The sequence below is a fragment of the Agelaius tricolor genome, unplaced genomic scaffold, assembly GCF_023055355.1.
Source record: "Agelaius tricolor isolate 1412-34295 unplaced genomic scaffold, bAgeTri1.0.p SCAF_7, whole genome shotgun sequence".
NCBI lineage: Eukaryota > Metazoa > Chordata > Aves > Passeriformes > Icteridae > Agelaius > Agelaius tricolor.
Window position 1 is genome coordinate 15,198,066 of NW_027269267.1, and position 26,536 is coordinate 15,224,601.

The window sequence follows — 26,536 nt, forward strand, 5'->3', positions numbered from 1 at the left end:
TAGCTTGTATCTGCTGAATAATACATACAGTTCAATTAACTTAACTCTGGGATGACAGCACATTTGTAACATTCTCAAACATTTCAAGACATCCTGATATGGGAACACAAGTTAGCATAACCTCCCCTGCTTGCAAAGTTGATGTTAAGCAATGCTTTCCCTTGTGTTTTTCTGGTATTTGGTATCACTTTCCTTCCACTCCTCTCACATTACATTCCAAGCTTTATTAAAGAAAAGCCCCTTTATGTGAATCAGGAACATACGAAATTTCAGAACAACCACAGCATCAAATTGCAATTGTTACACCTAAGAGTTTTTCTGAAGATTTTTTTTTTCAGACAATTAGTTAAATAAATATAATTTCTTCATATTTTAACAGCTATAAAATGACACTGCAGTTGGACTTCTTTTGATGCTTGTTATTGATAAAATATACAGTACTGATTTCACATTTAGGCTACACTTAAACTTCAACATCAGCTGACTTTAACATCTGTTCAACTCTGATCTGAATAAATCCACAACAGAAATTTCCACATTATGCATCTTCTGAAGTTTGCACTTCACCCTGGGGCGTTGTCCACACTCTGCCTACTTAAGGAAACTGTTGTTTCTCACACTAAAATTATAAATTAAAACAGACACACATATGCCCACTGCACACATAAGTGCTGAATGAGGTTCCTGGTGTCATGTTTGATAAAATCAGAGTAATATCATCATGATACCAGAATTATATCTGCAATGTTTAACAGTATCTCTATTTGTGCTCATATTAGCCTTGAAAATATTCATATTTTTCATGCTAACAGCAAGAACTGACCCTCCCACCCCAATACTCCCATTGCCCCCCATTCCCCAAATCTGTAAGATTACAGAAAATCACTATCTAGGGTCAATGTCATCCAGTGAAGATAATCCACATTCAAAGCAGCTATCCAGATTCCCTTTATCATCAAATGCAGAGAAAGAGGCATGTGCAGGGGCAAATTCACTGTATCCTAAAGGCAGATCAGTCAAAAACAGGCCAAGATGAATGGATCAGTAATTACTAATGCATGTCTGCTGGCCAAAGGGAGTTTAGAAGAGAAACCTGAATGACATGTAGATAGTTACATAGTCAATCTAAAGTTAGATCAGTTGAATAAGACCCAAGTACCTATCAGAAACTTTTGATGTGGAGTCTGCAGTGTAATTATTCTTGTAATAAAGTGAAGCAAAATGGAGTATTTAGGAGCCTGGCCCAATTTACCTGAAAAAATACCAAACTCACCCATGCTCAGCATTTAGACTGAAAGCATCTGACCCCATTTAAAGCAATGATGTGTATTTTAAATTTGTATTTATATTCTCACTAAAGGTATGGAAAAAGCCTTCAAGTATAGACATTCACACATTCATTTCATGCATCCAGATTTGCAATTTTATCTCCAGATGCTAATTTCTGGTTGAAAGTTTTTGTCACATGTGCATTCAGCTGTTTATATCTGAAAGGCCAAAACACCTCAATCATTTAAAATCTTAGTTTCAAAGACTCTAATGCATTTCACCATTATATAAATATTTATACACACACACACATATATATACACACACACATATGAAAGAAGTTCTTTATGGCATTAGTTTTTAATGTATCTCCTCATATTTCAAATGGCATAGGACCACAGATAATGGCAGTGGCATTTCTAGATCTCATTTTCCTTTTGTCCAAACTTTGCAGAAGTCTTTTCTCTTTCATATGTACTTAATTTTTAATTAGAACTTTTAGCGTGGTAATAAAAATGTCCCAAAGAATGCACTCTTTATGCAAACAAAATAAATTTCTAAAGAGTATTGTGTTTGAACTGAATGGAAAAATGGATTATTTGTTGGTTCCATCAGTTAGTTACATGCCTTCATCAGTCTGAACATAACTTTTATTTCCTAGAGTAATCCATCACAGTGACATTTTATCCTAGAGTTAAACATGAAAGCTTTAATGAAATTCTTCCACAGCTTTCAGCACGTTGCAGGTTTACTAAAATTATGTGCCCAGCCAGACATCCTGTGCTATGGCTCCTTATGTGCAAGCCTTCAGTCTCAAAAACAACTTTGACACAAATACAGCTTTGTTTACATGAGGAAATTTTGATTGTCAAGTGGTTTATTGAATACAATCACCTTATAAATTTTCCTGTAACTCCATCAGTGAGAATTCAAACATTTTTAATCCCTCATTTTTGAGGTTATACAGTACTGAGATCTTCACAAGAAATCAAACTAAAATTTATCATTTGTGAAGTATGTTTGTCTCTCCTTAGCTAGAAAAAATTATCTGAGGCTACTTTTCTGCCTTGTAGAACACTGGGATGGTTACTTTTTAACTTTGAAAAGTTCCAACAGGTTTAATTTCAATTAAGCCTATGAGAACAAATCACATAGAAATAATTTCAGAAACAATTTTTCAAAGTATACAAGAGTAAATCTATATGCTGCTGAGGATGAAGCACAATAAAGCATCATTGAGATAATCTGTAGTTAAAATGATGGTGTATGACTTATGATTAAGCTTCATTACCTGCAGAGCAAGGGGCTTCCATCTCATATTTTTCAGTAAAGCTGGTGCTGAGGTAAGCATGCTCTGAGGTCGCTTTTTCAAAGTTAAGATAACACCACTCGGATCCTCTCGTAGTGCATTCACCAAATTTTTCAACTGCCACCCCACCTGGTAACCAGTAAAATCATTACAATAAAATTGAGGTACATTATTCAATATGTAATGTTCCCTTTTTAAATAAGATTAGTAAATAACATAAAGGAGTGTATATATACCATAAAGGAGATTAAGTCTAGAAATGTCTAAACTTAATTACTGCATAAAAATCACATAAACTGAAATAATTACTATAATGCATTAAGATGTATATGCATCATTTCAGGTTTTAGAATTAATAACTTATTTCACTGCAAATGCACAATTAAATCTCAAGGTGTTTTCAAACTCAAATGTGAGCTCTGGTACACAGACTTTAGAGACTAGAAAGTTAAAAAGCCCTGGCTTTTGCATTGACAGTTCATTTCAAAACTGAACATTTTGTACTTTGTGGTTACTATTCAAAGGTCACTAACCACATATAGTCATACACTACTACTCCTAGCAGCTTATGCAGGCACAAACCAGTTCAGGAAAACCTACTCTTCACACTGCTATAAAAATGAAGCCAGAATCACAAGGCCTTTTTTAAAACAGTGCTTCTTTCATGATGATTTCAGAAACAAATACAGTAAACCAATGACAGAAATGTAGTCCAGTCACTACGTATTAGCCCAAAATAAAATTTTCCTAATTTAATTGCAGCATTTTGAAATATTTTAAAATTAAAACGTTGATTAAAATGGAAAGCAATAAGTTTCTATTTATAAATCCAAGGAGTCTGAATAATTTATACTGCATTTTTGGAAAACGTACTTTAAATACTAAAACATTTTAATTTATGACAATGGTTTTAAGTCTGAATATGGCCTGATTACAAGGTACCCATTGCAAAATGCTTTAGGATAGTAAAAGCACGCTTTTTGAATTTTGGCACCTAGACTGGCAATACATACAATCATACATCCCTTCAAAATCTTGGCCTGTAGACCCACAAAGTGATTATTTCTGTAAATTCGACAGCTTTTCTACCTCTTTTTTCTCTGTCCCCCACCCCTGCCATGCTAAACAAACAAGTACATCTCCCTAATTTGTAAATGATCACAGTTATGGCTATTTTCCTTCTTTCACAATTTGTAAAAGAACACTGTCAAGAAGAAAATTATCCAGCTGAGAAGAGGAAAAACAAAGATCTAGAACTTTGAAGTGATAAGGTTATTTTACATTTGAATAATACATTTGAAAAATCCAATTAGCAGTGTGAACAACGAGCACAGATGCTCCTTATCACTGGTATAGTGCTCCATGACACAAACATATATTACCTATGCTTAAGCAAAATAATCACATGTAGGTTGTTGCTACTTATTTTGTGCCTTATTTCATATTACACCAAGTAATACCTCACTTATTTTAAGAACTGCTTCTCCCAAACAAGCCACTTGAGCCAGCAGTGATTTTACCAACAGTCCTGAATCAGAGACATAGCTCAAATCCCATCACCCTTTCTTCAGCTCCTGTGAACCTACCTGTCCTGTTTCCACCACAGCAAAGCCCAATATATCCAGGATGCACTTCTACAGTAAGATTATTGTATGCAAAGAAAAAGGGTATTGATAACATGCATCTTCATAGATTATTTTTCAGCTTTCACAGAAAACTTGTAAGCATGCTGAAATCTTTATTTTTACTCCCATGTACTAGGCATATGGCTATTATACTTCAAACAAAATGAAACATTAAATTAACCAATTGCATCTCAATTCCCACATTCCACTGAAGTTTTGTCTTTCAACAACATTTAAACAAAATATCTTTGAGCCCAAGCTTTGTGTGTAAGGACATAGCAATCTTATAAAAAAAACCCCTTACTATTTACAATACTGTTTTCTTATTTTAGAGACTCCCACCACTGCTTAGAAGCAATATATTCCCTACAGTTACATCATGTCACTGTGGGCATATGTGAGCTTTCATTTGCTAACCAAAAGAAGGAATCATTGGCCTGCAGTTCATGTAAGCTATCTCTGTACCTAAGGTACTGCACACTGTAATTCTCTAATGCAACAACTGAAGAGGGATTAGAGGAGCAGAATCCTTCTGCTGAACAAAGCAGCACAGGGAGCCTTGAGGAGAACGTGACTTGACCTCAGTTATGGAGTCAGGATGTAAAGTTCTTCCCAACTAAATTGGTAGGACACTGCATGTGAAAACTGTACTTTAAAGCCATCTGTTTCTCATTGAAAGAGCCAGAGGAATATAAATAAAACTGGGGCTTTTTGGCCATCCTAGCATTTTAAAAATTATTTTAAATGCACTTCCATACTTTGCAGAGATAAACTACCTCGTTTGTTTGAAATATGCATTACATTGCAATAAATGGGAGATTATCTAGTCTCTTCACAGGAGTTTGGGGGATTAAAGAAAAAATAGCTTCAAAGCACTAAATCTGATGTATGTAATTTAGAAGCTCATGAATAAAAACAATTTAACTTAGTTTTTCACAGTGAAATTCTGAGTTTACTATAAATTTCAAATGAAGTTCATCCTCTGCTTTTATCTAGTTCCCTGACAAAAGTTTTCTGGCTGTTCAGACAGGCTTCTTATAATTTGAACAGAAAGAACTAAATTGGCCTAAGAGGAACAATTCACGTAAAAGGTAGTCAACAATCAATTGAAGGAAATCAATGCCCTCATAGGAGGCCTGGTTTTCAGTTCCAGCATAGTTCAGATCCTCTCAAAATTCATTCTGAGACGGACAAAACAATTTTTTTGAGGAGGTCAGGCTGCAAAGCAGAAAAAGCACGGACTACATCTGGAACTGAAAACTTTTTCAGAATGCCACTTCAGTTACACGTAAGCTAGCCTTTAACTACAATTTGGTTTTATTCTCTCTAACATCTCCTTTCTCATTACCACAGTTAAAAATTTGCAACTTCTAATCATCAAATTTTTTGGGCAGAATTTTCTAAGTTCCTATCATATCCTTGCCCACTGTACTGCAAAAAGGACAGTAACAAGAAAGTTTCAACACTGGTTTGAAAATTCAATATATATGTAAGAGGACTGTATTAGCAGACAACTGTTCTTATACTAAAATAACCTGAGCAATTTATTTTGAAAATAGTGCACTATGCTGACCAGGTGGCCCATTTTTTATGGGGCAAGGAAGATACTGTTGCTTGTTTTAACATAAAATTACATTGTTAAACTAGTGCCACCTGGCAGCAGCAGCCAGGAGAGGTGTCTGATGGCAGCCTAAGCCCAGTATTGCGTTTCGCTGCCCAGGCCTGAATCCCTGTGCAGCTCATCGCCACCAGGACAGCCACTGGTGCCCTGAGGGTCTTGGTGAGATGGTTTTGCCAACATTACAGCAGCTCTGCTGGAGGAGTCTGCCAGGGCAGGGAGGGACACAAGGGGTGACCCACACCTATGGACTGGTGGCCCAAGGCCAGATCCACAGTGTTTCTGGGGTGACACAGGCAGGTGCACCACACTCCCAAAGCAGAGGGAACCCAGCAGAAAGACACAGCCTGCACACAGGGTGCCTACAGCACCAGCATCAGGCCACCTCCACATTTCTCATTCATTCCACCATTCATGCCCAGGGACTGTGGCCAGGCTGGGAAGCCTCACCAGGGTGCTCCAGAGTCACTCAGGACACCCAGGTTCCTTCAGCAGGGCAAGAGTGGCACATGGGAGGGACAGCCCTGACACATCCTCCTCCTGTCCTTGCCAAGCACCCACTAACCCAAACCACAGGAAGCTTTAGCAAAGGGTGCTGTTAGAAGTCCCCATCCACCACCTGGAAAAAAACATGCTTGTGAGCAAGCTGAGATACATTTAAAAGATCTCTATGCTTCTTTGGCTTTCAGCAAGTCCATCTGGATGACACTATTACAATAGCCTGAAATTAAACTTTTATTTTGAATTCCCACTCTAAGTTGTCAAGAATTTTACTTTTAAATAATTAAAAGCTGTTCTTAAATAGGTTTTCCCCCCAAATTAACCTATTACCCCCTTATGACAAGCTTAGAAGATTGGCAATAATCTTGCTTTTTCTGAAAGTAACCACAACCATTCATTGAATCTTTTTGTCACTCAGCTGCACTCATGACAGTATTCCCATAGTCCTGTGCTCATTCATGAGTACTGCTGTAGGTTATGATCCAGAAAGGAGATCTGTAAAGTATTTGAGCAGGCAGCTCAAATACAATTGGATGGCCCTGCACTAACTATTTTTAGGATGCTATGAAATAACCTACAGTCTGAAAAATCTATGACTTGTATCCCCAGAGAACAGCTACATCATTTAAAAGCAGTGTGCAAACCCAATACACAGTGCAACTACAGCATTGAGAGGGTGGGATAACAGACAAATGATAAAGAGAACAGAGTTCTTATTTTTACAGGCATAATTCTATTCTAAGGGTGACCCATGAAAGTTACTGAAAGCTTCCTGCATCCATGAAAACAAAACCGTTTTTTTTTTTTCCATTACTTTAATTATTTCCTGACTTGCAGATTTTTAAAAGGTAAAAGTAGTAATATCTTTATGCTTTTGAAGGAAAAATAATACCTTGCTGCTAAATATAATCTGCTAAGCCATTTCCTATTTTCTAACTATGGGAATATGCAAAATCCACCCTGGTGTCTAATTTTAAAAAGTTGGTGGACTGGGAAGATAAACAAAATTATTTTTCTTTCAATGTTCCCTGTAATCAGTTGCATGCACCCAGAGTACTTTGACTGATCAACATTTCAGGCTTCAACTTTTCAGCTAAAAAACCTGAACAATTTCTAGGAGCAAAAATGCATTCACCTTAAAAAATAGGGGTTTTTAAGACTTCCATATCAAACACTATCTTGCATTTAATGAAAAAAAAAAATAGTGCATAAGAAAAAAATCCCCAACACTGCACTTCAAATAACAAATATCAAACATAGCACATTGTTAAGCAACTCAGAATCTGACAAGAAATTCAACAGCGTCATGCTGTTAAATTAGCAAACTGATTTCCATGAACACTGGCCAGGAACAAGCTCAGTCAGCTACTAGCCCCATGAAACAAATGTAAGTAGCAAGTATCTTCTTCCCTTTCCTTTGCTGCAGATGCCTGAAAAGGTGAAAAATTAATGGAAAGCCATAGGTCTTCTGTCTCCAGAAAATATAACTAGTGAGGAAACCACAAAAGGTTGTTTACAGCATGGACCACCACAGTGGTGAAAGCTGTGTCTGTATGCAGTAGGGGAGGCAATGTCAGGAGAGCAGGAGATGTCTTTTCAGGGATTTATCCAGGTTCTTAAGCTAGCATGATAATAGCATCCCACTTGCATAATGGTTTTCTCCTAAAGAGGAGAGGTTAATAATACTGTGATTGCATAGGCTGTAATCCTAATTAAAGAGTATCTTGGCTACATTATTTAAATCAATGCAATTCTAATTCGATGTTAAAAGTCAGTTCTGTGCATCCTTAAAATGTCACTGATCATACTGCACTGTATCATTGCCCAAAGTCACAACAATACAGTTTGTATGTAAAGTACATTGAAAAAAATCACATCTCTTACTTGAATAATTCCTGATATTTCACTAAATCTTCTGCTTACGACCACCAAACCATGAAATAAGTGATTTTTAAATTCATTTTTGGCTATGTACACTAAAGATCACAATTAAGAGACTTTCCCAAGAATAAACTAAGTTAGGATCCAAATTGAGAGTTGAGTGCAGAAATCACCACCTCTCATTAAGCTGCCCTAAACACATGTCCTTGTCAGAACACACATCTGACTCAGAGCTTAACTTCCACAAGTACAGCAAAGTACCACCATAATTCAAACAACTTGAAAATATTAGTAACATGACTACAGAGCACCTCAGTATAGGAGGCAACCATCTGTATTATCCATGAGGGAACTAAAATGTGATTTATCCAGAAACAGAGAATCAGTTTTGTACTGAAGCTTGGACACTGTTAATAGCAATGCTTACCTTTCATTTTGTACTGATACAATCAACCTTCAGCTCAGAGCTACCCCATTGCTTTTGAGTCATTGCTAGTACAACATCCTAGAACAAATAAATGAGCATATTTGTTGGAAGAGCAGACTCCAACTTTATGGGTTTGGTTATATATTTTACAGACATAAAGGTCAGTTACTAGGTACAATTTCTAAGGAAGAAGGGTCTCATTTCCCCATTTTAGGGTATGGCTCTAAAAAATGGGGTTGGTTCCAGCTCAGATTTGGTGCACCTCTGAAATTCAAAGCATTTTCCTTCACTTGGGTACCTGCAGTGACTGGCTGTCTGCAGTGTGGCAATTATAAGGCATCTGTCTCTTCGACCAGGAGCACAGATAATCAGAAAAGACAGCTACTGGCAATTTGGAAGGTTTTTACTCAAATCTCCATCTAGTTTCAGAACATGGATCTCTGCACTTTCTATCCTCAGAAGGACTAAACTCAGTCAAATACTTTCAAATACTACAAAGGTGTTTCAAGCACCAAGATGTGCATAACTTCCATGGGGGCAAAGCACTGTGCTGATGGGACAATGGAAACACAAACCCCAATCATACAACAGGCAAGAAACCATTAGCTCCTTGCACTGGCATATGGGCAATGAGGGCTCTGGTCCCAATTCCCACACACCACTTCTTTTATGTAATATAAATGCAATACAAACTAACACACACTGCAGAGAACAGGGTCTGGGAGCCCTGTTGTGATGAGCAGGCCCTACCCATTTCTTCAGCAAGGACACAGAAATTAAACTCTTATGAACAAAGGTGCTGCCACCAGAGTCCCTGCTTGGCCTCATTTCCAAGGGCTTCCAGGGAATATATGGAGAGCCCAGGTGCCTATTCATTTCAGCAGGGCTTCTGCCAAAGGACAGTATCTCCCCAGCCTACAAAGAGGCATTTCAGCATCCTTGGGTGGCCTCTGGTGAATGCTAAGAACTCTCAAGTGCTATCTAAACAGGCACAAAGAGCTGGTGGCAGGAGCTGGAGGCTGAGGCAGAATTTAGGCAGACTGGGTCACACCCTGCTTTCTCACAGATTAAGCTGCAGTATGGATGTGGATGGCTTCCCTCCTCCTCAGGGGAGAGGAAGAGCCAAGTTCTCCACATTTCATGTGGCATAAGTAATGTGCTCTTCAGAAGTGACCCTGCAGTATTAACCCCCAGCCACGTTTGCCATACAGGAACTCATTTTTGTGGCCCTGTGCTTCATCTCACCGTGGGAATTTGACTTGTGTCTGTGCATTGCACAGTCTCATCCCCAAATGCTTGTCCTGGAATTACAACAAACATATGGAAACATACATGCATACACATATGCATATTTCTTTCAGATTAGATTTACATTATCAAAACTTATTATTTTAGAATGATTCCAGTGAGTCAGTAATTCCAACAGTCTTTGACCTCCTGCAGATTTCCAGTGTATAAATTACTTGAGATCCCCAGCTAAAGTGCTGTTGCCCTTGAAGCAGATGTTTCTTGAGACTGAATTCATACAGTGAAAATAAATTAAGCCATTACATAGAAATTGTCAAAAAAACCCAGAATTAAGGACACTAATCACCAAGCAAACTGAAAAAAAAATCCAAATTGAAAATAAGCCTGTAAGCAAACTTATGCAGCATCACTTAGCTAAAGGGAGGACAGGGATATGGAGTTAAAAGAATTTGTCTTAAAAACGCAGGAATTATGTAGTCGTGATAGAGCTTTTCTTTTTTTTTTCATTTTACTTCCATTAAAATAATCGACCATAGACTATGTACTCTGTTCAAGCCACTGAGTTGTTTGAATCCAGTACTAAGTTCTTTTAAATAAAAATTTACGTGCTCACAGTACATTTACTCAAATCATAGAATTTCCCTTGCTTTATTTTTTCCTCCCATGGGAGCATGGATTTGCTTTTCTTACTGTTTTGATCTATTTTTACAACAACTATCACTGTCTTACACTTCCTCACCTCACAGTTAGCTCCTAATTTCATCAGAATAAGACAACAGATTATGCAACAGAACATCAGGCTTGCACCTGAAGATCAGCTGTGTCATGTACACAGCTGTTACCTGCACAAAGCACAGAAGTATTCAAAATTATTCCATCTTAACTCATATATGGACCAGGCTGTGCACGACTGTAATGTCAGTTGTGTTAATATGCACAACATTGAAGACATCTCTCCTTAAGCTTTCATCATCTTTTCTACAGAGTAGTTCAATTTTCAGCAAACTCAGTTAAAAGGAAATTATTAGCAGCAGAATAACACCTGCCTTCCTTTCCAAATACACACACCTGAACATACACTAACAGTAAGCCTTTTTAACCTCCTCTTATGAGACAAAAAGAGGTACATAATCTATATTCTGTTCTACAGGCATCAAAAATGTTAACAATAGAAAACTCTAATTCTACTTAATATCTGCTACCTGGCAAAAAAATACTCTAAGTATATATTCTGAAATAATCATTTCAACTGCAGAATTTACAGTATTCTTACTATAGACAACATACTGTTAAAATTTTAACTGCCTGCAAATACAAATTGTACCAAGATTTGTAGCCAGCAGCAACTACTGAGAATATGAAAATAATTTTTATCAGCAATATATGCAAAACATTTTGGCAGTATATTGTCTTTCAATATTTATGTTGAAAATATTAATACCATTTAGAACACCACATAAAGGGGTTTTTTTTTCCTATGGAAATGCTTCCATGTGGGGAAAAAAAAAAACAACAAAACAGAAAAAACTCTCTAAAATAAAACCATTAAAATACATCATCTTCCAGTGTGTTCTGTGCAGAAAGATGAATTTATCAATTAGGTCACAAAAATACTCCACAGAACACTGCAGCAGTTTTTAGCAAACACATCCTCAGGAGTATAGTCCTAAGTATAGCTTGTATAAAAATACTAGACTCCGATATGGACTCAGAAACGTGGCTATTGTCAGTGGTGACACTATGAACGCCCACCAGTGACAGTGACACTCACAGAAAAAGTCAATTGGTGTCTGCAGAGGATTTTTTACCACAATTACACTGCTTTTAAAAGATATTTTGGTGCCCAAAAGTCAGCCCAGGTGTGTATTCCTAAACAACAGCTGTACAGAGCAATTTATGTCCTCAACTACTAAAGAATTTTTCCCCCAAAGAAAAATAATTTAAGAACTCAGTTATGAATTTTGTCTGCTGAATGTTGTCCCTGTATGTTCATATAATCACACAAGTAAAGTACCAGGGCTCAATAGCAGTAGAGTTGTCCATTCTGGGGTACAGCCAGGACAGAATAAAAGAAATCTGGTTTTGACTGAGCTGTAGGACAGCAAATGGCATTTGGTGAGCAAGACCACAATCAGCTGGCAGGGAATACCTCTAGAAATACAGTGTATGGGTACTGAAGCCATGTCCCAGTCCTATGTGATGAAGAGCATCTCTTGTTGCACCAACTTCTTCTTGAGAGAACTTCCTGAAAGGACTTGAACAGCTACATCAACCTTCCAGTGCTTGACTGTTCACAGCTCCATCAGTTCCACACCAATCCCACAGATGAGGTTTACCATGCCCAGCACATATTCTAGAGCACCAAACTGCAGCAGAGGGTCAGGACCAGGTGCTCTGGAGCACACAACCAAGAGCACACTGGATGTGAGATGTCAGTGCCCAGGCTACAGGAACAATTGTGCCAAAAAGTATGGACCCCTTATCCTGGCAAACTACAAAGAGTTTAGAACAGAGCGCTACAGAACTAGGTTACTTCCATAAAGACTTCCATGAACATTTCTGGATAGCCCTATAAAGGTTATAAATGTAAATTCAACCTTTAAGACTAAATATTTTTGTTAACATTTACCAAACTTCTATAAACAGAGAAAGTCCAAGAATTCAGAAAGTATTAAAAGCATGATTTGGGAGCTGTTCCTCTATCTCCTCCTCCATAAAACCCCATGCCTGACAGCAACAGAAGGATATTCAACAAAAAGCTTATTTCCCTCAACTTTCATGAACTTGCTGCATTTTTTTTTGTTCAAGTCAAGTCTCACAAGAAAATAAAAGTACTGTTTTAAATAAAGATGTTGCGAATGGAAGTTATATAAGGTGTCAAATACCTTATGTTAAAAGCTGGAATGACCTGGCTGTCCCCTCCCTTGTACAGTTGATGCCTTAAGTTTTAGCTTTTGTATTTTCCAGATTCTGTACTGCATTAGTACATAACTCTGAACTTCATATAAAGTGTCAGCAGGTTCTCTTCACAGTTTAGTTAAGCAAAACAATCCTTTTCCAGCCTGAGAACCAAGGACACCATTGCAGCTTCAGGCCCAAAAAGTTTAAACAGCACTGAATTGAGGAGAGCAGTCTGAGAGAACAGGATTTCATAAACTGAAGCTGTAATTGGACAATTAACTCCAGTATGTAAATGGACCAAAACTTACAAAAGTATAAAAACTCCTGACCCATCATCCATCTTGGGTGGAGCCTTGGCCAGGCTCTTGTACTGCCCAAGGTGTGTACTTTGAAGGCCTTTTAATAAATACCTTCTTAAGTTATTCCTTGAACACTGTCTAGCCTCTGTTCCAGGTAGCTTCTCAGGGCATCACTGTTCCAACCCACTTCCCCACTAAGGCTCTTTAGAAATACAGACTCATTAAAAGCCAAGCTAACAAGGCCATAAATGAAATACCTGTGTTAACAAAAGCCTAGCTGGATCCGAAACAGTGAAGAAAAAACAAACAAATATTTGCAACACAATTTTTCTACTTAGAGGTGTTTTGTTTGGTTGTCCCCCCAGAATAATAAGCCATCTACTGCAAACTCCATTTTGGGTGCATACACTCTAGAGATTCACTTGGACCCCAAGTTCAGAATTTTTTATGAGCTGGAATTTACCATCTTCCAAAAAATCCTAAGACATTCCGTAGAAGTTGAACTTTCCTCACTAATTGTACAGTAAAACTTAAAAATCTGTTCTTTCATTTTCCTAAACAAAGACTTAATTTAGGATGAGTATCTTGAAAGGCATCATATCCTTAAATGCATATCCTTCCAACAAAGCAAGGTATGATCTTGTAAATGTATCTGTCATGCTTCAGAGTAATTTTAGCAAAATCTCCTCTAAGTTTTTGTACTGTAAATATCAAAAGAGTTCCTGTAAGTATATTATGTGGACTTGGTTTGGCACACTGGAGTTTCCACAGTAAGCAATCTGCTGTTTAAAAGCTAAGTGTTATCTACTACAAGTTGCCAAGATACCAATTCCAACTTATAGGTGCCAAGTACACTAAACCTACCAGCTTCTACATGCAACAGATTGATAATTGACCATAGTCACCTGATTTTTCCCCATCATCAATATTTACATAACTTCTGATGAGTTTTAGCCAACACACACAAATTTTGGGAATCCACAACTCTATCACATCATATCAAATGTGTATTCAATCCATAAGTCATATCATAATGGTATTCAAATTATATGCAATATGCCAAATATGCCTCCAAAATAAAAAAAAACTATTACACAAGAACAGACTGTTAATTAAAAATCCTATACCATCCTGAGTCTGTACATCCCCGTTCTCTGCTTGCAGTATTTTTTCTACTGCTTTATCACTGATAACAGCAACCAGAAAGAATACTGTGGAGAGTACTAATTCATTTAAGCAGTAATACAGCACTTTTAGTTGCCTAAAGAAAGGACTATCCTGAGCCAAAATAAGCTCTTGAATTATATATGGGCAGAAACATGAGTATTGCAATGAATCAATTTGCAGTGCAAATTCTGAAATATCCAAATGAGGAAGGTGTTTTTCCTTGTTTGTTTACATTGGAAGTATTTTAGACATGCAGGCTTTTAGACAAGATTAAGGATGGAATTTGCAGGGAAGTTTAGAAGACATTGTCTAAATCCTTTGAATCTTAATAGAAGAGTCACAGAATCACAGAATCTTTTGGGTTGGAACGGACCTTAAAGATTACCTAGTGTCAAACCTCCTGCCATGGGCACAGACATCCCCACAAAACCCAGTCCAATCTGGCCTTGAACATTTCCAGGGATGGGGCATCTACAGCTTCTCTGGGTAACTTTTTCCAGTCCTTTACAAGCCTCTCAGCAAAGAATTTCTTCCTAACACCTAATATTTACTTGTCCTCCTTTAGTTTAAAGCTATTCCTCTTGGCCTATTAATAAAGGCCCCTGGTAAAAAGTTCCTCTCCAGATCTCTTGCAGCCCCTTCAGTTACTGGAAGGTGCTACACAATCTCCCCAAAGCCTTTTCTCCTCTAGGCTGACAACCCCAACTCTTTCAGCCTGTTCTCATAGGAGAGGTGTCCCAGCCCTGGGATCATCTTCCTGATGTCCTCTAGACTTGATCTAACGGGTCCATGACTTTCTCATACTGGAGGGAGTTATAACCCTTAGTTACAGAGCTACTAAAGAACAGATCTGTCCTGTAAAGCAAAACTGACACAGAAGATCCACATAGCTATTTAACCTCAAGAAACCACTATTTACAGGACAATTTTCTGAACATTAACTTTTCACTGACTTTAGGCCTGATAATTTTTTTTTTAATTTAGAAGATTCCAATAGTCCAAACATCCTGCCAGCAACAAGTGGAATAATCCTGTTATGCATGTTTTATATTGAATAGCAAACAATCAAAATAATCACTTAAAATTCTTTGATTTCACTGCCAAATGAAATACTACAAAGATTAAGCATCACTACAAGCAGAGGATGTCAACAGATAACTTAAAACGATTTGACACCCAGTATTAGGACATGCATAATGATAAATCAGTATAAATCACTTAACCATTCTCCTACTTTGTCATGCTGCATACTTGAAAGCCAGTGGACTTTCTGAAAAAGCAGCCTTTTCATAGTTATTACAATATGACCCTTGTAAAAAGTATTATCTAACAAGTTGGAATTTTAAACCAATTGTATGGAACTTCTCTTCCTCATATTTGTATTTACTCTCTGAAATATAAAGTACAAAAGACAGAAATTAATTTCAATTTGACAGATAAATACACTGAAATAACTGAAGAAAATTTTTTAAAAAGGGGGTTTTAACTCTAAAAGACATTAAAGATAATTTTTTTTTTCATTTTGAGTCCTCATTTACAAGACATGAGCTTAATAACAGCTACATGTGAATAACACTCCCTTATAGCTTTAGAATTAGATATTTTAAAAAATCAGATATTTAAACAATTTAATCAGTTATTTCTATGGTCAGTACTAGTGATATAAGTATTATGAGTTACATATGATATGTACATATGATATATAAGTTACAGCGAGCAAGTTGTCCTGTATCTGCTGCTGGTGAGTAGTACATCAAGTGTGAAAAAAATCAATGAATAGGAAAAACAAAATGTAGTATCTTCAGAATTATTTATCTCCTGAGCAAGAGTCAGTGTAAGGAATAATACCTCTTCCCAGAAAAATAGATTTCTAGAACTGGACAGTAAATTCCTCATGACAGGGGCTGGAGTACAAAAGGATTTTCTTAGATTCTTATCAAATTCTGCAGAATCTAAAGAAAAAAAATACTTGGGCTTTATAAAATTGAAGAGTGAATGCAGTGTACTTTTGCAAAGGTAACATGGGAGGTACTATCAGATTTCTAAGAAAATCCTAGTTGACTTTCACTGTGGAAAATTAACATTAGAACACAAGAAAATTATTTGTATACATTGTGTACAATATCAATGATGACAACTATTTCAATTATATTGTTGATACAACAAAGAAAAGCAAAGTAAATGTGTGGTTTAGTCTATTACTATATATATTCACCATTTAAACTAAGTTTGTCTCAGCTCTCTATGGTCCCTTCTACCTAAAAATAAAATTATTTCTCTCTGTGCCTCTGAAAATACTTCACTTACGCAAAAGCCAAGACACTCAAATCCTACATTAAATATTCCATCCATGTAGGTAAGAAAGCTTATTTTAGGATAGTCAAAACATTACTGGTAGTGTTAGGGTTAAGAATCTGATCTTTCCATCAAATAAATGCAGTGTAGATGTGCTAAGAAAACTAGAATAAATACCTAGCCAACTGGAAAATTTCAAGTTAACTAGGCAACTTTACAGCACCATCAGAAATTTTTGGGAAAAATAGCTAGCTAGTACTAAATGTTTAATGATGTGCTTCTTCAGATGTGTATACATTTTAATAGCCAAAATAGTAATGCTCTAAAATGTTTTTCAAATTAAATTGATGTCATAAGCTCCCTTAGTGCAGAACACCAGAGAAATTAGTCATCAACTGTACATGAAAAGTAATCATAGGATACGATACTTAGAAAGAAGCTGTATGGCCAAAACAGTATTAGAATTCACCCTGACCTGCTTGGATTTATCAAATTACATTGCATAGCTCCAAAGATAGCTTCTCATCTCTTAAGGTCCACATATGTACAGTTTATTTGATTTCAAACTTAACTGGAAGGTATAGTGAAATATTACCCTAATCTGTGCAGAGGAGCTGACATGATGTACAATGGCCTAAAGCTGGAAGTGGAGCCCCATGTGGAATGACAAAACACAACTTTTAACAAATGGCTGCTGCACTAATACCATATATTGACTTTCACTACTCTCAAGAAACTTCATACTGTGGGAAAAGAATAGCTGCTTTCTACATTGTAACTCCATCTTTTCTCTTAGAAAGCCTCACCTCAGAAAAGGTAAATTAATTTTAACAGTTCACTAATCCTAAATAAAATCACCAGGCACTAACAAGTATCTGTTCCCACAAAGGGCAATTTGAATAGTATTAGTTTTCTTGACTATCATATCTGAAAGGTTTGTTTAATTTTAAATTCCAAGTTTAAAACTTCTCTTTACATTAGGTCAACCACCCTATGTACCCCCATGGGAATTTCACATGCTTGTCTTCTTAAAAACCACATTCTACACTTTCCAGTGTGTTTGAAAAGTAGTAAGTTTTCCAGCCTCCAGGAAGCATTCTTGATGTGAAACCCATATGGGCACAGTATTTCCAACTCCTTGCATCCCTTCAACCCAAAATTTCCATTACACTTAAAACAACTTGTGCATGGGCAAGCAGAAAACAGCCTAACAGATCTCCCAAGCCATAGATATTTAGCCTAACTTGGTATCTCCTGTAATGCTCAGATGATCAGGGTTTAGCTAAAGACTTAAGAACTATGTGGTTTCAAAAGAGAAAAGGAAAATTTAGATGTTAGAAGAAATAATGATTTATAAAAAGACATTTTTCTACACAATTCTTCTCTCCACATGCTATGTGCCCCAACACCTCTAACTCCAATTGACACAGAACATAGTTATACATACCACAGTTTGGTGGTTAACTTGAATCACTTCATCCCCAGCATGGATTTTCTTGCACCGATCTGCAGGTGACTGAATTTAAAATAAAAGAGATGATCAAGAATACAGGTCTTACCAGTCATCATCTCTCTTTCAGCAGTATGATTGCTAAGCTATGTAAATCAGGTTAGATTGATGGACATTCTACTGTGAAATAAAGAATTAAAGAAATATTTAAAAAAATCAGTTTGTTCTTGTGGGAAAAAATTGATATGCACTATTCTACACAATAAAATCACATGTTAAGAAAGGTATGAATATATACAGTAACTGAGTCCTAAGGATTTCTTCTGAATTTTATCCTTCCAAAAGGATGCTTTAATCTTCCGGACATATCTTAACCCTCAAAACTCAATCTCTGTCTGACTTTTGAACCTAACAAGACTAGCTGACAATGCTTCATAAATTTCATAAAATTGTCTTTTTATTCTACAACATTTCAATATGTTGCAGAGAGCTGTAGTAAATTACTGTTCTGCAAAGAGTGCACAAGATGAGAAGATTGGGTTAGGCACAATCAAGGAAGAGCAAGTAAGTTAATGGTAACTGTGGTTTTGGAACACTGTCAGGGTGAAAGAAATGTAACCATCATCAGAATCCTACAGTGATCACACTTTCAAAAAAGCAAAGTTGTTTTGTACTTTGCTTTTGCCTCAAAAAAATTCTCAGTGAGAACAGCAACAAAAAACCAAATAAAAATAAAAACTGCCTCTTTCATTAAAATGAAAGCCCCACAAACATTCCCTTCTCTCTTTACAGTAGACCAATTGTTTTCTGAGGGGAATAGTTTTAAGTTCAAAGGAAAATAAATTCCTTCAGTTTTTCAGAGTCACACTTTAATTTTTCTCACAATACTGTGGCTGCCAGAAGGCACTTAATCGACTCCACAGTAGAAGGTGAGACTGACAGTTTGAAAAAAGAACCCAAAGGAAATATGTTGCTCAGGAGCAGATTTCAAAAAAAACTTGCTATTAATTTTATTTTCAGGGGTGAAATTAATTTAATATTCAGGTGAGATAAGAGGTCATCTAAAGAAAATGCTCCACACCTGAAATGTGGACTTTTTGTAATAACCTATGTAATACATCCCCATTCAAAACATATGTCCCACAGCTAAACCATGACTTTCTAGTTCACTTGCACACAATTGATGGCTTATGTTAAGGACAGTGTACAAATGAAAGATATCCAAGAGACATGAAAGCCTGCAAGAAGGGCCACTCATGACTCATTCCTAGCAGACATTGCACAGAACATCCTAAATCAAACTGGGCTGGTAATATCATTTTACTTTATATAAAGAACACCAGCCTTGATATTTTGGCACTATTTAAGCAATAAAGGTATTGGCTGAGTGACCTGGGGAAAAATTTAACACTGGTGATTATGTCCTAATAATCTGTCTTCTGTCTGCCATTTCACTACTCACACTCATTCATTCATACCTCTAAAATCTTTATAATCCTCCTATGTAATACAGCTATTTTAGCTCAGATGTAGTTACACCTAAGACTTTTAAAATGCAAATACAAGTGAATTCTGTGTCATTACCCTTGACCTCTTCAGGACTTAATTATGACACATCCTTTGCTTTACAGTGTCTTCAGCATTTCAGCTTGAATCTTGAAAAAACAGGTCAAGTTTGCCAAGACATTAAAACATGGTCTGAGAATCTTCAAACTGGAAAAGTCTATGTTAAAAAATGCCTCATTGCAATTATGCCTCAAATACAAAGTGAGGTAAAAAAAAAAAACAAACTTAGAAAGATATGTCAAGGCTGTGGTCTTATGAAGGGCTTGTAACTCCTGTTCCTTATTGCTTTTTCCTCTCCAGTAAAAAAGAGACATTGCTTGTAAAACAGTATCTTTTATCATGGCTATTTAAGGAAAACAGAGGAGAATCAATAAGGTCTTTCTTTTTTAGATGTATATGTTGATCATTAAGCACAGAATTCACTCATGAAGTCCTACTAGGAGGAACAAAGTGTGCCACACCACAACTGCATCCTCATTAGCTGGTAAATCAGTTCAACAGGGAGTTGAAGAGATGGAAGCACCTGTCACTGAGGCTCACGCATCAGTAACTAAAAGCTATCCAGAATCTGCTTAGATTTATGCTTTAGAATAGATTTAGTTTTGCCCTTTAGGCTAAATGTCTTTTTCCTATTCCCCTGGTATACCCACAATGTCTGAAAGTCCAGTTTAGAGGCCCTGGAGCACAACTGCTGCATGCCCACAGTGGAGATTTTGGTAGTATTTCTTCTGAAAATCTCTCTTCCCTGTGATCTAAGGGCACAGTGCAAAGCAAACCAGACCACATAAGTACTGACACTGGGAGCTCCCGCTTCAAAGCCACATTCCTGCTGGAGATGCACTGAATGCTATTACTTTACAAAAATGCTCTTTTTTACTGGAAAACCAAAGGACAAAATGGTCTTATTTGAAGGACACATTCAGTTTGTGAATTGAAAGAATCTCTCCAATATGGTCTAGATGGGCTACTCAATAAGGAACCTAAAATCTTTCATTGGACCAAAACACCCTTTAGATTGTTATTTCCAAACAAAAGACAGAAGACAGGAGCTGGAAAGATAAGCTTGTTCTAAGGCTACAGGGCCACCAGAGAGAAGCCCTTACAGGGCAGTGACCTGTAAGGAACACTGCTCTCTCTCAGTCCAAGCTTCAGAGCTCAGTTGCTTTGATCTGCAGGGCTAATGGGTTAGAGAAGATGAGTTTTAATGCCAAACAGTAAGATCCAAACTCTAATGCACTTTGCAGCTGGACATCAAGCACCTCAAAGACCAGACAGAAAAAGCAGAACTGTCATTACAAAACTACTCTTACATTATTGTGGAGAGCACTACCATGATATTGTGTTTAATACAGACACGTGTTCTTCTCCAGGATCATTCAGACAATTGGAAGAGAAGACTTGGAAATTAAAAGGACAAATTTTTGTTGAAATGCAAGAGAATTCGGATTCAAACTGTACTGCAAGGAGTAAATGTGTTGAGGCCAGCAGGTCAGATCACATGTGCACCATTGTGATCTTATTCTGGACATGCTGCTTAGGTATTTCTCCTCCCATCTACCAAAATCAAAACTCTGTGTGCTTTTGTGTGTGTGTGTGCATGTGCGTTAAAGAAAGCAGCTAGAAACTCTGTTCTTAAAAGCAGGAGACACCATTCTTTCTCTAAAGCACTGCTCATTTTCACAACTGCTTTAACACACAGCAGCTTTTTCCCTTGATAACAGTGCAGTGTCTTGGTCTGTGAGCACCTCCAGGGTGTCACAGTGAGTGAAAGAGTCAGTAACAAGAGCAGAAGAGTCATCATGACTGAAGCTTCCTGACATAGCTTTAAATTATATTCATGAATCACAGAAGATAAGGGTTTTGAGGGAATGCATTAGGATTTTATTTTTATCTTTGCCCCTGGGAAATTAAATCCATTAGCAAGTTATGGAAAGAAATTGTTCCTTCTTTAATTTGAGAGATTCAACTGTAAAAATCGTTCTTTATTTCATATATTTTCTAGATTAAGTTCAACTGTAGTTCTGTTTGGTTTGTTTAGTTTTGCTAATTTCACTAATCATGTCTATAGCTGTAGGCCTGACTCTCTAGAATTTTTATTTTCCTTGAAATTCCTTACTTTTTTTTTTAATTCCAAGACAGATCACATTCACACAAATTCTACATCAAGTATTATCTATTGGTTATGACCCATGGATATTCTGCCCACAGCAGAAAACAGAAAGGAAAAAGGCTATCAGACTGCAGCTCCTATGAAAGGATGAAAATAATATTCCTATTTTATTGAGATGTTAACAGAACCTCACTGCAGATCAGATGCAGCAGCTGTAAATGTCATGTAGGTATTTTGCACATCCCACAGGATGACACAGTAGCATGATAAAACAAACATTTCTGACAGCTTCATTTTAAGAAAATGCCATCAAAATCTTTCAAAGGAATTGACTAAACCACGATGGAACAGTTCAGTGTTGTTTAGTGATTGTTCCAGATTAATTGAAGACCAGGGGTAGAAGCCTTTTCCTCCAAAATTATAATTTTTCTCAACTCCTAACAGACAGCCAGTTCCCTAAATATAGTGTACAAGGGAAGGAGGTTGTATTTCAAAGGCTTTTGAAAAGTAGTCTGTTATGTTTTACTTGCTCTTTAATGCCTTCACTGAGAATTAGTACATGGGTAATAAGTGCTCCTTTCCATAGGCATTACTCAGAAGTTCATGCAGAAATACATGGTTATTTGTCAATCTGAAGGGATGTCCATTTCCATGCACTCATTTCTTAAAAAAATGAAGCTTGATAGATGGAAAATATAAAAGCTGTTTGTCTAATACTGCAGCAAACTTCAGCATAACAGTCTAAATATAATATAGACATTTATCTTTTATTCACAGAGCAAACTCCAAGACAGCTGCTTCCTGTCTGGATCAACTAGAGCATTTTAGGTGTCTTGCAAGAACACATCAAGACTGGTTCTCTTGGTCCTTAACTGGGAACAACTCTTTCAATTCTGAGGTAAACAAGCACAAGCATCTCTGCTGTCCAACATGCCATTGGTTCTTAACAGCCAACCAGCACAAGTTTGCAAGCAAAATGTAGTTTATGGCAAAGGGAAAGCATTAACCACAGGAAAGGTCAGAAAGGCTTCCAGGTCTGAACATACAGTATTAACAATACTTACATTTTCTGTTGTTCCAGTAATTACATGAAGACCATCATATGTTGACTTAATGTACATACCCTAAGAAAAAGACATTATGGGAAAGAATTTTTAAAGTGTTTCACAAACCATCACCATCCAAACAAAACTTGCATATCTCTTAAAGAATCGCTCTTTTCTTTTTGTTTTCTTTAAGACATGTGGACTTTACTGCATGCCATGAGGAATTTGTCTCTGCACAAGAAAGTGCTTTTTTATACACTTCAAGAACAGCCCAAATCATTTTGGCCCTAATTAGCAATAGAAAACTAAAATGTTTATCATAGTTATGTCCATAAATACTTCCCAGTATTTTTAAACACACTTCTTCAGCTACAAATAGAACAATGGCTTCCCAAAAGCCCCAGAATTACAAATTGCCTTAGTATGATCAATATGTCTATTTTGCTTTGAAAACTACATTGAGTTTTAAAACATCTGGAATCTTCAGTAGGCAACACTGCAAACACAACTTTCAAACCAGTGCTTGGAATTGTGCCTGTAAAGTGGCTGTAAGACCTTCTCAATAGCCTCACTCATCCCAAAGAACTCTTCAGCTATAAAACTCAATGATGGAAAATTCAACATCAACTTCCTTAGCTACCCCACTTCTTTCAAAAAAATATAAAAAAGGAGGGATAGCTTGTCAACAGACAGAAGTTCCGGCATGGATAGTCCAAGACAGTGTCTCAAATATGCCTTTCCACCAAGCCTCAATTCAAGCATTTTAACAACATCTACTATGACACTGAGAGAAGGAAAAAGGACAGAAAATTGGCACATTCTGAGCATTCAATAATTTCTGAGGAATTTCCTTTCCCTCAACCACTTTACAGAAAGCAGGTAAACATCCTCTCCATAACCTACTCTTTCTCTTTTTAATCAGAGTGCCACAGAGAAGTCTGTCCCTAGCTGAGGAGCCCAGAGCACTCCCTGGTGAGCAGGGATGGTAAAGAGGCAAAGAAGACAAATCAAGTTGGACTAACCTACATTGGGACCAGAACTGGCACACATTTTGGTAGCAGATGTGAGGAAGTACACCCAAATTAACAAAGCGGATAATATCCCCAGTAAAACAAGCCAGGGACTTCCTGAGTTTCTCTGGATAGGGGCTCAAAAGTGAACTCCTATTTTGTTCTGCACAATTACATAGTGTTAGTCACATCAAACCCAGTTATCATGTTCAGCTGCCACAGCTAGAAGGTAAAATAATCCAGAACCTACTAATTAATACATGGTCAGAAACCCCCTGACATCCTTCAACTTCCAGCACCTCTATGAACCTTCAGCAATTTGTCCATTGATTGGCTCCATCACACAGCTTTGCTTAACTCAAATATAGAATGGCTTTTTCATACATTTATCCTCACAACACCCCTGTGAGGTAGGGAAACACTAATAATACACACACATCTTAACACTCATACACAGATATCTTACAGGAAGCATAATGAGCCACACAAGAGGCTGAAATATGTTGGTATCTGTTCCTTGGTACACACACCTACCCTCAAACCACCACTAATGGGGACCTCAATCCCTCTCAGGATCCCCATCCAAGTCACTGGGCCACACACCCTGCAACATGGCAAGAGCTAAAACCACAGTGACCATGGTGCCAGGAACTTTGAGTCAGGTCCCCAAACACAGCAATTTCTGAAGAAAGCCACATTTTTATTTTTATGCACAGTGAGTTACTGCTTTCAACCTTAAACATCAGGGTGAAAGCCAAAGGATAAGTCTCACACTTCATGGTTACACAGTGTTTAGTTTTGTGCAAAGCATTGTTCCAAAGGATAGTAAATTCATCCAAGTGTCCTACCATTCCAGAGAACAATTTACATCCAATCTAGTCTTTTTAATAAATTTTAAAGACTTTGAAAATGCAAAAGAGGAGAAAGAACTTTGGCAAAATGTTCTTTAAAGACTAGGATCAAGATTTTGCACACATTAAAAAATAGAGGGAAGAAGGAAGCTGAAAAATATCCACCCTAGATTGTATTTATTCCACAAGTGCAAAATTAATAAATGTTATATTTGTACCATGTCACATTAATTTTACAAGAGCCAACATAATTCTTGATATAAGGCAGCTTTTAAATGAGGAGAGGTAACCTTTTGCAACATAAAAATAAGCCCCTTTCACCCATGTTTCTTCACTCCTTGTTTTAAGTGAACAATATATGGGAAATGGTACAGAGAAGAAAAAAGAACATTTCTGGCTTACAATTGTTTGATCTGGAATGGAAATAAGAATACCACAGACATCTGCAGGTTTTCTTTTCTCTGCCGCCTTGTGGCTGCACAATATCAACAGTACTTTTAGAAATCGAGAATACAGGGGAGATCAGTGTGTGCTCTGTCCATTTGCACTGAAATAAATTGGTGGATACAGTCTTAGATAATCAAAGATAAGTCCCTAAGAATTTACAAGAATCAGTTACACCAGATAAAAGAAAAGATAACTCCTTTTATTAAAATAACCATATGATAACCAATCTAGTAATCAGGAATAAATGTATGCCTAGATTAAAAAATGAGTAACTCATGCCTAATTACATGAGAGATTGTCCTGATCAGTTATGGGTAGAACTCTAATTTCAAACCAATCATTACACTTTATCTTGGTGATTAAGGGTTAGAAAAGAGACCTTTTGTGCTTTTTTTTCTTTTTTTCCCCCCCTTTCTTTCCTTTGGTTTATATTTTTTCAATAATGAAAACAGAATGTGATATATTTATAACATATTTCTCAATAGTTACGCAATGCTGGATGGAAAAAGAAAGAAGATATTAATTTCATTTTATCACACATGTAACTGAATTTTTTACTTTGACTCCACTTTCATGGAGCCCTCCAAAGTTGCACGTGCCTCTTTAACCCCAAACAACTCTCAGAACACTGTTAATAACTCTTTCCCAGCTCTTCCAGTATTTCAAACTAAAAAATTCAGGAGAAATATCAGAAATAGTAGTGCACTGGAATCCTGGAAAGAGAGTAGGCAGTACACTTAAATCAGCTGCCACACCCTGCTGTATCAATGACTTGTATTTTATGAGCAATTTTTACATTACAGCTTTCTTTTGTGTTTGCTTCAGCAGGCAAAAAAGGAACCCCATATTCTGAACCCTGATTTGTGTTTCTGAACCCTTGAGATCACATCACAGTCACTTACCTGGGATTAAAATGATTGTATGAACAGGAAACAACTGAAAGTCAAGATTAGCCTTTGCTACAGATCTCTGATATTCTGTTCTATGTTAAAAATAAAAATAAAGTTGGAAGTGTTACAGAAAAACTGCCCAAGAAAAACCTGGTTTTCTGCTTTTTGTCTAAATAGATTCACTGTTTTCAGTCAAGCAGCAACATTTTTAAGTCTGTTTCATGGTAAAACATACTACCTAAGCTAGTCAGTTTGGTCTCTTTGTATATCAATAATGTAAAAACATACAAAACTAAATTCTGCTTACTGATAAAGATGAAACAACTTGCAAGTCCATAAAGAAAAAAATAGAAAAAAAGAAAGGATTACACATGGGAGCATGTTGGTGATTGCAAAGTTGACCACATTAATCCATTTTAAGGCTTTTTAAGTAAGTTCCTATCACGAACTCTTCACCCTTACTGCACAGCCACTGCAGGCTATATCTCTTCCCCCAGCAGCACTCACTGGAGAACATGAAATCAGCCAGTCACAAGACATAAGGCTAGAGGGGAAAAAAAAATGAAAAAAACCCCTCAAAACAACAAAACCAATACCAAACCCCACCCATAACATTGCTTTACCCA

General features: G+C 36.9%; 1 protein-coding gene across 6 annotated transcripts in view; it reads right to left on the minus strand.

Annotated features, from left to right (window-relative positions):
* Positions 1–26,536, minus strand: part of CNKSR2 (connector enhancer of kinase suppressor of Ras 2) — a 207,743-nt gene that overhangs the window by 93,292 nt on the left and 87,915 nt on the right. For 3 of the 6 annotated variants that reach the window (XM_071430402.1, XM_071430408.1, XM_071430407.1), the window contains exons 7-9: positions 22,731–22,790; positions 17,988–18,056; positions 2,561–2,707 (exon numbers count right to left, since the gene is read on the minus strand). The exons of 1 other annotated variant lie outside the window; for it this stretch is intronic. In XM_071430402.1, coding sequence (XP_071286503.1) covers positions 2,561–2,707; positions 17,988–18,056; positions 22,731–22,790 — 276 coding nt within the window. The remainder of the gene's footprint in view (positions 1–2,560; positions 2,708–17,987; positions 18,057–22,730; positions 22,791–26,536) is intronic. 2 more of the 6 variants (XM_071430403.1, XM_071430405.1) reach the window with 2 other exon arrangements.